The sequence below is a fragment of the Dreissena polymorpha genome, chromosome 12 (assembly GCF_020536995.1).
Source record: "Dreissena polymorpha isolate Duluth1 chromosome 12, UMN_Dpol_1.0, whole genome shotgun sequence".
NCBI lineage: Eukaryota > Metazoa > Mollusca > Bivalvia > Myida > Dreissenidae > Dreissena > Dreissena polymorpha.
Window position 1 is genome coordinate 16,325,493 of NC_068366.1, and position 12,288 is coordinate 16,337,780.

A 12,288-nucleotide genomic window follows, 5' to 3' on the forward strand; every position below is an offset into this window, starting at 1 on the left:
CACCCGCGTGTGGAAATATGATATAAAATGACCAAATGGACAGATAATCCAGCCAAACTTAATATATTGGTGCAATATGAATAGAACGATAATAATATGCAAGAAAAACACATTTTAATCAGAAGATATTTCTGCTTTAGGTTACAATATACTAAATCTTTTTGGAGTGCAATGCTATACTCTCTAAAAACATGAACATCATTTATTTGAAGACACGGTTCTCTGTAGGGTCACTTGCCATGACGTTATTTTAGTATATTTCTGTGTGCATGTGGCAGGGAAAACATTGTTGTTTACTAGAAATTTATTCTTTTATCTGAAGATTGGAGACTACATAAGACTTTGACAGATGGCGGGAAATCCTCATGAACTGGATAGAAGCCGGTAAATAGATGGCCGTAAAACAGTGACTTTTGATTCGTGACGAGTTCTTTCTTACATACCGCGTGACCTATTTTTTTATTGCTTAAATCAATTCGGCTTGGACTGCTCTTCGAGAAAAGGTATGGTTATGAGGGTCTCTATGCGCAAAAGTTTGATTTTATTTTTCGTTAAAGTTATTACTTTTACATTGAATTTGTGTAGGAAATCTTTTGCTATATTGTGACCTAAACTAACTTTAGGTAAAAATGAAATATCATCTGCAAGTGCAAAATATAACTGGGGAAGCTTATTTTTGGTCATTTCTTAGTAAAAGAGAAGAAAATAGGTGCAATAAATGCATGAATTCAGATTATTTGACCTGAAATAGTTGTTTTTCAAGTTGACCCCCAACCCTTACATAGCCGAATAAGGACCAAATTGCTTTCCGACTTAAATTCAAAGGCATATTGGTTGACCGTGTAGTGTTAATGTGCTACATGAAGTCAGAGTTCAACGCCAGGGACTCCGTGATCCAGTAACGCATCAATAGCTTGTGCGTAAAGCATGAACATTCAAACAGAGCCCCATTTCACGGACATGGAATGGCAGACATTTTTACAGTATGGACAGTGCAGCAGATGCTTAACCGAGCCAGTTTTCATATTTAGTACAATCATGAATATAACAAGCTTTATCACTTCATATTATTCATAGAAATACACTTAAAATACATAAATGCATGTTTGTTTTTCATTTTATATCTATTTCTATGGGGTATTTTGACTTTTTCAGATAGAGGAATGTCTGCGACTAAGGCGAGGGCCACTGGATAAGGGATGTTGATGGCAAATGAGGTAATAGTACTAAATTACTGTCATGTACACAAGCCAATAAGCATATTCACGATGCTTAAGGTGTGAAATAATGTCATAATCAGGTTTGTGGTCACTGAAACCCTTGCCGTCGTGCAATTCCCCGTGCAGTTTGTATCGATAGCTCCGCGTCCTGACACGTAGAGCTCGTGCTTTGTTGGCAGTGGAAGTTGGCACTGAACAGGTTTAGCCTTGTTCCTGAGCATGCATGCAGTACAGCTGAGTTGATTTGCTACTTGTAACCCTACAATTAGCTTGTGTTTGGTATTGTTTTCTCACAATATGCTTACAGTCATGGTTCCGGCTTGAAAGGATGTCGCGTCCGACTTAAACATAGGATTGTAGCAAGTGTCCCCTTCATAATTTACCTTATAGGGATCTTTTTGCCAAAATGTGTCACTTTCAGTAACCAGTTTTTTTTCGGTACGTGCTTGTCTCATTAAGTGATTTAAGGGAAGTATTGGCCCTTTTCACTTTTCTTTGCATATAAAGGTGACATGGATCAATGATATTTGTTGTGTTGAGAATTTTGCGGGAAGCTGTGTCCCCAGAAGAAGTACTAGAACCCCTTGCAGGAAGCCTGCATTAATCTTAGCTGCCTTTCTGCCCCTGATACAACATGGAACCTCATTTCTAAGCTTTTAATGCTTGTCTACATATATGTATCTTGTTCAATTTAACCTTTCCTTCAAGTCTAACCCCCAAAATGAGCATTTTTTTTCATTCGCTCGGTTAGGAACACCCATTTTGACCAGATTGCCACCATAAAAATAGTCAAAAGTATTTGTTTTGTGCCCAAAATATGAACTTTTGTATTCTCTTGAACCTCTTGATGAAAGCTGGCTGTGCATATTGACCTTCTGCTGCAGTTTAAAGGCACCCATGACATTATATGCTAGAATAAATCATTGGTGTCTGGTAAATAAATGGGCTCCGAGCGACAAGGCGTTTTCAAGGTTTCACACTTTTATTGGTGCGAAAAAAACAAGTTATTGGACGCTTATTGATTTCTACACTTTATAGTATCTTTGATCTCTCATTTTTACTAATTTGTTAATTGTTTTCGATGAAATTGGATTTTTTTGGCTTTGAAATTGACATTTTTGGGGTGATTAAAAAAAACACAAAAAAGACGTTATCAAAATTGCTTAGAGTGAAAATATCTAGCAAATTCATTCTTTCTCCACCCGGCATAAGCCCCATGTGCCTGTCCATTTGGTTTGTTTTGGTATTTTGTTGCAGATATTGAACACAAGAGCTTTAAATCTTAAAGGGACATTTAGGCTTTAACAGGCCTAAAATCGCCTTCTTCGGACCGAAAACACCCGCGTGTGGAAATATGATATAAAATGGCCCAATGGACAGATAATCCAGCCAAACTTAATATATTGGTGCAATATGAATAGAAAGATAATAATATGCAAGAAAAACACATTTTAATCAGAAGATATTTCTGCTTTAGGTTACAATATACTAAATCTTTTTGGAGTGCAATGCTATACTCTCTAAAAACATGAACATCATTTATTTGAAGACACGGTTCTCTGTAGGGTCACTTGCCATGACTTTATTTTAGTATATTTCTGTGTGCATGTGGCAGGGAAAACATTGTTGTTTACTAGAAATTCACTCTTTTATCTGAAGATTGGAGACTACATAAGACTTTGACAGATGGCGGGAAATCCTCATGAACTGGATAGAAGCCGGTAAATAGATGGCCGTAAAACAGTGACTTTTGATTCGTGACGAGTTCTTTCTTACATACCGCGTGACCTATCTTTTTTATTGCTTAAATCAATTCGGCTTGGAATGCTCTTCGAGAAAAGGTATGGTTATGAGGGTCTCTATGCGCAAAAGTTTGACTTTATTTTTCGTTAAAGTTATTGCTTTTACATTGAATTTGTGTAGGAAATCTTTTGCTATATTGTGACCTAAACTAACTTTAGGTAAAAATGAAATATCATCTGCAAGTGCAAAATATAACTGGGGAAGCTTATTTTTGGTCATTTCTTAGTAAAAGAGAAGAAAATAGGTGCAATAAATGCATGAATTCAGATTATTTGACCTGAAATAGTTGTTTTTCAAGTTGACCCCCAACCCTTACATAGCCGAATAAGGACCAAATTGCTTTCCGACTTAAATTCAAAGGCATATTGGTTGACCGTGTAGTGTTAATGTGCTACATGAAGTCAGAGTTCAACGCCAGGGACTCCGTGATCCAGTAACGCATCAATAGCTTGTGCGTAAAGCATGAACATTCAAACAGAGCCCCATTTCACGGACATGGAATGGCAGACATTTTTACAGTATGGACAGTGCAGCAGATGCTTAACTGAGCCAGTTTTCATATTTAGTACAATCATGAATATAACAAGCTTTATCACTTCATATTATTCATAGAAATACACTTAAAATACATAAATGCATGTTTGTTTTTCATTTTATATCTATTTCTATGGGGTATTTGACTTTTTCAGATAGAGGAATGTCTGCGACTAAGGCCGAGGGCCACTGGATAAGGGATGTTGATGGCAAATGAGGTAATAGTACTAAATTACTGTCATGTACACAAGCAATAAGCATATTCACGATGCTTAAGGTGTGAAATAATGTCATAATCAGGTTTGTGGTCACTGAAACCCTTGCCGTCGTGCAATTCCCCGTGCAGTTTGTATCGATAGCTCCGCGTCCTGACACGTAGAGCTCGTGCTTTGTTGGCAGTGGAAGTTGGCACTGAACAGGTTTAGCCTTGTTCCTGAGCATGCATGCAGTACAGCTGAGTTGATTTGCTACTTGTAACCCTACAATTAGCTTGTGTTTGGTATTGTTTTCTCACAATATGCTTACAGTCATGGTTCCGGCTTGAAAGGATGTCGCGTCCGACTTAAACATAGGATTTGTAGCAAGTGTCCCCTTCATAATTTACCTTATAGGGATCTTTTTGCCAAAATGTGTCACTTTCAGCAACCAGTTTTTTTTTCTGTACGTGCTTGTCTCATTCAGTGATTTAAGGGAAGTATTGACCTTTTCACTTTTCTTTGCATACAAAGGTGACATGGATCAATGATATTTGTTGTGTTGAGAATTCTGCGGGAAGCTGTGTCCCCAGAAGAAGTACTAGAAACCCCTTGCAGGAAGCATGCATTAATCTTAGCTGCCTTTCTGCCCCTGATACTACATGGAACCTCATTTCTAAGCTTTATAATGCTTGCCTACATATATGTATCCTTGTTCAATTTTAACCTTTCCTTCCAGTCTAACCCCCAAAATGAGCATTTTTTTTCATTCGCTCGGTTAGGAACACCCATTTTGACCAGATTGCCACCATAAAAATAGTCAAAAGTACTTTGTTTTGTGCCCAAAATATGAACTTTTGTATTCTCTTGAACCTCTATGATGAAGCTGGCTGTGCATATTGACCTTCTGCTGCAGTTTAAAGGCACCCATGACATTATATGCTAGAATAAATCATTGGTGTCTGGTAAATAAATGGGCTCCGAGCGACAAGGCGCTTTTCAAGGTTTCACACTTTTATTGGTGCGAAACAACAAGTTATTGGACGCTTATTGATTTCTACACTTTATAGTATCTTTGATCTCTCATTTTTACTAATTTGTTAATTGTCTTCGATGAAATTGGATTTTTTTGGCTTTGAAATTGACATTTTTGGGGTGATTAAAAAAAAACACAAAAAAGACGTTATCAAAATTGCTTAGAGTGAAAATATCTAGCAAATTCATTCTTTCTCCACCCGGCATAAGCCCCATGTGCCTGTCCATTTGGTTTGTTTTGGTATTTTGTTGCAGATATTGAACACAAGAGCTTTAAATCTTAAAGGGACATTTAGGCTTTAACAGGCCTAAAATCGCCTTCTTCGGACCGAAAACACCCGCGTGTGGAAATATGATATAAAATGGCCCAATGGACAGATAATCCAGCCAAACTTAATATATTGGTGCAATATGAATAGAAAGATAATAATATGCAAGAAAAACACATTTTAATCAGAAGATATTTCTGCTTTAGGTTACAATATACTAAATCTTTTTGGAGTGCAATGCTATACTCTCTAAAAACATGAACATCATTTATTTGAAGACACGGTTCTCTGTAGGGTCACTTTCCATGACTTTATTTTAGTATATTTCTGTGTGCATGTGGCAGGGAAAACATTGTTGTTTACTAGAAATTCACTCTTTTATCTGAAGATTGGAGACTACATAAGACTTTGACAGATGGCGGGAAATCCTCATAAACTGGAAAGAAGCCGGTAAATAGATGGCCGTAAAACAGTGACTTTTGATTCGTGACGAGTTCTTTCTTACATACCGCGTGATCTATCTTTTTTATTGCTTAAATCAATTCGGCTTGGAATGCTCTTCGAGAAAATGTATGGTTATGAGGGTCTCTATGCGCAAAAGTTTGACTTTATTTTTTGTTAAAGTTATTGCTTTTACATTGAATTTGTGTAGGAAATCTTTTGCTATAGTGTGACCTAAAGTCACTTTAGGTAAAAATGAAATATCATCTGCAAGTGCAAAATATAACTGGGGAAGCTTATTTTTGGTCATTTCTTAGCAAAAGAGAAGAAAATAAGTGCAATATATGCATGAATTCAGATTATTTGACCTGAAATAGTTGTTTTTCAAGTTGGACCCCCCACCCTAACATAGCCGAATAAGGGCCGAATTGCTTTCCGACTTAAATCCAAAGGCATAAAGGTTGACCGTGTAGTGTTAATGTGCTACATGAAGTCAGAGTTCAACGCCAGGGACTCCGTGATCCAGTAACGCATCAATAGCTTGTGCGTAAAGCATGAACATTCAAACAAAGCCCCATTTCACGGACATGGAATGGCAGACATTTTTACAGTATGGACAGTACAGCAGATGCTTAACTGAGCCAGTTTTCATATTTAGTACAATCATGAATATAACAAGCTTAATCACTTCATATTATTCATAGAAATACACTTAAAATACATAAATGCATGTTTGTTTGTTTTTATTTTATATCTATTTCTATTGGGTATTTGGACTTTTTCAGGTAGAGGAATGTCTGCGACTAAGCCGAGGGCCACTGGATAAGGGATGTTGATGGCAAATCAGGTAATAGTACTAAATTACTATCGTGTACACAAGCAAATAAGCATATTCACGATGCTTAAGGTGTGAAATAATGTCATAATCAGGTTTGTGGTCACTGAAACCCTTGCCGTCGTGCAATTCCCCGTGCAGTTTGTATCGATAGCTCCGCGTCCTTACACGTAGAGCTCGTGCTTTGTTGGCAGTGGAAGTTGGCACTGAACAGGTTTAGCCTTGTTCCTGAGCATGCATGCAGTACAGCTGAGTTGATTTGCTACTTGTAACCCTACAATTAGCTTGTGTTTGGTATTGTTTTCTCACAATATGCTTACAGTCATGGTTCCGGCTTGAAAGGATGTCGCGTCCGACTTAAACATAGGATTGTTGTAGCAAGTGTCCCCTTCATAATTTACCTTATAGGGATCTTTTTGACAAAATGTGTCACTTTCAGCAACCAGTTGTTTTTTTCTGTACGTGCTTGTCTCATTCAGTGATTTAAGGGAAGTATTGACCTTTTTCACTTTTCTTTGCATACAAAGGTGACATGGATCAATGATATTTGTTGTGTTGAGAATTCTGCGGGAAGCTGTGTCCCCAGAAGAAGTACTAGAAACCCCTTTCAGGAAGCATGCATTAGTCTTAGCTGCCTTTCTGCCCCTGATACTACATGGAACCTCATTTCTAATTTTATAATGCTTGCCTACATATATGTATCCTGCTCATTTTAACCTTTTCTTCCAGTCTAACCCCCAAAAATGAGCATTTTTTTCATTCGCTCGGTTAGGAACACCCATTTTGACCAGATTGCCACCATAAAAATAGTCAAAAGTACTTTTTGTGCCCAAAATATGAAATTTTGTATTCTCTTGAACCTCTATATGAGAGCTGGCTGTGCATATTGACCTTCTGCTGCAGTTTAAAGGCACCCATGACATTATATGCTAGAATAAATCATTGGTGTCTGGTAAATAAATGGGATCCGAGCGACAAAGCGCTTTCAAGATTTCACACTTTTATTGGTGCGAAACAACAAGTTATTGGAAGCTTATTGATTTCTACACTTTATAGTATCTTTGATCTCTCATTTTTACTAATTTGTTTATTGTCTTGGATGAAATTGGATTTTTTGGCTTTGAAATTGACATTTTTGGGGTGATTAAAAAAACACAAAAAAGACGTTATCAAAATTGCTTAGAGTGAAAATATCTAGCAAATTCATTCTTTCTCCACCCGGCATATGCCCCCATGTGCCTGTCCATTTGGTTTGTTTTTGTATTTTGTTGCAGTTATTGAACACAAGAGTTTAAATCTTAAAGGGACATTTAGGCTTTAACAGGCCTAAAATCGCCTTCTTCGGACCGAAAACACCCGCGTGTGGAAATATGATATAAAATGGCCAAATGGACAGATAATCCAGCCAAACTTAATATATTGGTGCAATATGAATTCAAAGATAATAATATGCAAGACAAACACATTTTAATCAGAAGATATTTCTGCTTTAGGTTACAATATACTAAATCTTTTTGGAGTGCAATGCTATACTCTCTAAAAACATGAACATCATTTATTTGAAGACACGGTTCTCTGTAGGGTCACTTGCCATGACTTTATTTAAGTATATTTCTGTGTTCATGTGGCAGGGAAAACATTGTTGTTGACTAGAAATTAACTCTTTTATCTGAAGATTGGAGACTACATAAGACTTTGACAGATGGCGGGATATCCTCATGAACTGGATAGAAGCCGGTAAATAGATGGCCGTAAAACAGTGACTTTTGATTCGTGACGAGTTCTTTCTTACATACCGCGTGACCTATATTTTTTATTGCTTAAATCAATTTGGCTTGGAATGCTCTTCGAGAAAAGGTATGGTTATGTGGGTCTCTATGCGCAAAAGTTTGACTTTATTTTTCGTTAAAGTTATTGCTTTTACATTGAATTTGTGTAGAAAATCCTTTGCTATATTGTGACCTAAACTAACTTTAGGTAAAAATGAAATATAATCTGCAAGTGCAAAATATAACTAGGGAAGCTTATTTTTGGTCATTTCTTAGCAAAAGAGAAGAAAATAAGTGCAATAAATGCATGAATTCAGATTATTTGACCTGAAATAGTTGTTTTTCAAGTTGACCCCCCACCCTTACATAGCCGAATAAGGGCCAAATTGCTTTCCGACTTAAATTCAAAGGCATATTGGTTGGCCGTTTAGTGTTAATGTGCTACATGAAGTCAGAATTCAACGCCAGGGACTCCGTGATCCAGTAACGCATCAATAGCTTGTGCGTAAAGCATGAACATTCAAACAGAGCCCCATTTCACGGACATGGAATGGCAGACATTTTTACAGTATGGACAGTGCAGCAGATGCTTAACTGAGCCAGTTTTCATATTTAGTACAATCATGAATATAACAACCTTTATCACTTCATATTATTCATAGAAATACACTTAAAATACATAAATGCATGTTTGTTTTTCAATTTAGATCTATTTCTATTGGGTATTTTGACTTTTTCAGGTAGAGGAATGTCTGCGACTAAGGCGAGGGCCACTGGATAAGGGATGTTGATGGCAAATCAGGAAGTAGTTCTAAATTACTATCATGTACACAAGCAAATAAGCATATTCACGATGCTTAAGGTGTGAATTAATGTCATAATCAGGTTTTAGGTCACTGAAACCCTTGCCGTCGTGCAATTCCCCGTGCAGTTTGTATCGATAGCTCCGCGTCCTGACACGTAGAGCTCGTGCTTTGTTGGCAGTGGAAGTTGGCACTGAACAGGTTTAGCCTTGTCCCTTAGCATGCATGCAGTACAGCTGAGTTGATTTGCTACTTGTAACCCTACAATTAGCTTGTGTTTGGTATTGTTTTCTCACAATATGCTTACAGTCATGGTTCCGGCTTGAAAGGATGTCGCGTCCGACTTAAACATAGGATTGTTGTAGCAAGTGTCCCCTTCATAATTTACCTTATAGGGATCTTTTTGCCAAAATGTGTCACTTTCAGCAACCAGTTGTTTTTTTCTGTACGTGCTTGTCTCATTCGGTGATTAAAGGGAAGTATTGACCTTTTTCACTTTTCTTTGCATACAAAGGTGACATGGATCAATGATATTTGTTGTGTTGAGAATTCTGCGGGAAGCTGTGTCCCCAGAAGAAGTAGTAGAAACCTCTTTCAGGAAGCCTGCATTGCTCTTTGCTGCCTTTCTGCCCCTGATACTACATGGAACCTCATTTCTAAGCTTATAATGCTTGCTTACATATATGTTTCTTGTTTATTTTAACCTTTCCTTCCAGTCTAACCCCCCAAAATGAGCATTTTTTTCATTCGCTCTGTTAGGAACACCCATTTTGACCAGATTGCCACCATAAAAATAGTCAAAAGTACTTTTTTGTGCCCAAAATATGAAATTTTGTATTCTCTTGAACCTATAGATGAGAGCTGGCTGTGCATATTGACCTTCTGCTGCAGTTTAAAGGCACCCATGACATTATATGCTAGAATAAATGATTGGTGTCTGGTAAATAAATGGGCTCCGAGCGACAAGGCGCTTTCAAGATTTCACACTTTTATTGGTGCGAAACAACAAGTTATTGGAAGCTTATTGATTTCTACACTTTATAGTATCTTTGATCTCTCATTTTTACTAATTTGTTTATTGTCTTGGATGAAATTGGATTGTTTTCGCTTTGAAATTGACATTTTTGGGGTGATTAAAAAACCAACACAAAAAAGACGTTATCAAAATTGCTTAGAGTGAAAATATCTAGCAAATTCATTCTTTCTCCACCCGTCATAAGCCCCATGTGCCTGTCCATTTGGTTTTTTTGGTATTTTGTTGCAGATATTGAACACAAGAGCTTTACATCTTAAAAGGACATTTAGGCTTTAACAGGCCTAAAATCGCCTTCTTCGGACCGAAAACACCCGCGTGTGGAAATATGATATAAAATGGACAGATAATCCAGCCAAACTTAACATATTGGTGCAATATGAATAGAAAGATAATAATATGCAAGAAAAACACATTTTAATCAGAAGATATTTCTGCTGTAGGTTACAATATACTAAATCTTTTTTGGAGTGCAATGCTATACTCTCTAAAAACATGAACATCATTTATTTGAAGACACGGTTCTCTGTAGGGTCACTTGCCATGACTTTATTTTAGTATATTTCTGTGTGCATGTGGCAGGGAAAACATTGTTGTTTACTAGAAATTCTCTGTTTTATCTGAAGATTGGAGACTACATAAGACTTTGACAGATGGTGGGAAATCCTCATGAACTGGATAGAAGCCGGTAAATAGATGGCCGTAAAACAGTGACTTTTGATTCGTGACGAGTTCTTTCTTACATACCGCGTGACCTATCTTTTTTATTGCTTAAATCAATTCGGCTTGGAATGCTCTTCGAGAAAAGGTATGGTTATGAGGGTCTCTATGCGCAAAAGTTTGACTTTATTTTTCGTTAAAGTTATTGCTTTTACATTCAATTTGTGTAGGAAATCTTTTGCTATATTGTGACCTATATCATCCGCTCTTTTATCCGCCTTTTAGCACGACCCGCCGATCATACTGAATACATTTATCGACTGAACAAATAATCTTCCGAAATGCATGTCGTTGAAATTTGACACCCCTTCTATCGCATCACGTGAATCAGTGCTTTACATTTAGACATGTCTTTGTTCGTTTCATTATTTATTCAACGCTTAAGTTAAGGAAGCTATCTTAAAAAGTTTGAAAATTGAATTACCAGTGAAATTTGAGGTAAGCTGTGCACAGTTATATAAATGTTAGTAAGGTATTAAATTTATCTAACATTCATTATTGGAATATACAATTACCAGGGGGCATGCGTATACGTGAGCTTACCGCGTTAAAGTGAGAAAGTTGGAACAAAACTTCCAAGATGGCGTCGTTTTAGTGTTTTTCGGGAAGGAGAAGCGGATATTTTCACCAGGTAAGCCAGTTGATATTTATATTTCATTTAAATGAATAAGCCCTTTCGGCTCTACGATGTTTGTGCTCCGCTCGGTTTTTTGTTTCAATACAGTAGACGTCGGAATAAAAAAGTTATTGAAGCAAAATCGTCGACAAATTTGTTGTTTAATTTCTTGAGCTTCGAGATGTTGGATGTTCGAATATCATTTTCTCTCACAATAAACAGTATGTGTACATGCTCACAGTAAAATATAACATAAATCACGCTTATTTTATTATCTCGGCGCGTTTTTATGTCTATTAATTCATTTAATGCCGAATTATAACGGGTTAACCTCCCATTATGGAACTAAACTTCCTTTTAAGCACATTTTAGCACCTGACTTCCAAAATATAAACAGCTATTTCCTATGTTAGGAGGTTTTATGCGAAATAACTTTCGTGAATGAATTCCGCATTGGTGCGAATGTTTTGGAAACATATTCACTTGAGGAAATCAAGAGTTATATTTTTTATTAATTGTTTTATTATTAATTATTATTATTATATGTTTTATCGCGTACTTAACGCTTACATTTAGTGTGTGTAATATAAGATATTCGACGGTATTATTAACACAGTGTAATTCTTACTTGTTTATTTTAACACATATGGACATACTTATGTTTGAATATGCATCAAACGGAATAATATGCCTACTAAACGGAATAATATGCTAACTTATTCCAGATATCAAGACGCCAGTTATATATGTCGAGTATGCCAAGATTTTAAAAGACGGCGTAACGAAGTATGTACCGCTCTAGAAAGCGAAAGGTACATGAAAACGCACCAATCAAACAAAAAAAATAACGTCGAAGTACCACGCCAAACAATCACATGTACGTGTAATATAATTGTAATGAAAAACAGAAAAGAGTAAAGCCGTTTCGATACTAGTATAAGGTTGCTGTAAACAAATACTGCCATTGTTGCGATTGGGAATACATGAAGCAATTTGGAATACCTGACACCTGCTTA

General features: G+C 36.7%; 1 protein-coding gene across 48 annotated transcripts in view; it reads left to right on the forward strand.

Annotated features, from left to right (window-relative positions):
* LOC127853565 (4-galactosyl-N-acetylglucosaminide 3-alpha-L-fucosyltransferase FUT6-like) overlaps positions 1 to 12,288 on the forward strand; it is a 38,042-nt gene that overhangs the window by 9,249 nt on the left and 16,505 nt on the right. For 10 of the 48 annotated variants that reach the window (XM_052388167.1, XM_052388184.1, XM_052388162.1 and 7 more), the window contains 2 exons: positions 6,282 to 6,343; positions 10,563 to 10,624. The exons of 3 other annotated variants lie outside the window; for them this stretch is intronic. In XM_052388167.1, the coding sequence (XP_052244127.1) occupies positions 10,606 to 10,624 (19 nt within the window). In that variant the 5' untranslated portion in view covers positions 6,282 to 6,343; positions 10,563 to 10,605. Of the gene's footprint in view, positions 1 to 322; positions 385 to 1,138; positions 1,278 to 2,879; positions 2,942 to 3,745; positions 3,776 to 6,281; positions 6,344 to 8,006; positions 8,069 to 8,840; positions 8,907 to 10,562; positions 10,625 to 11,174; positions 11,288 to 12,288 lie in introns of those variants that run through there. 35 more of the 48 variants (XM_052388169.1, XM_052388175.1, XM_052388188.1 and 32 more) reach the window with 22 other exon arrangements.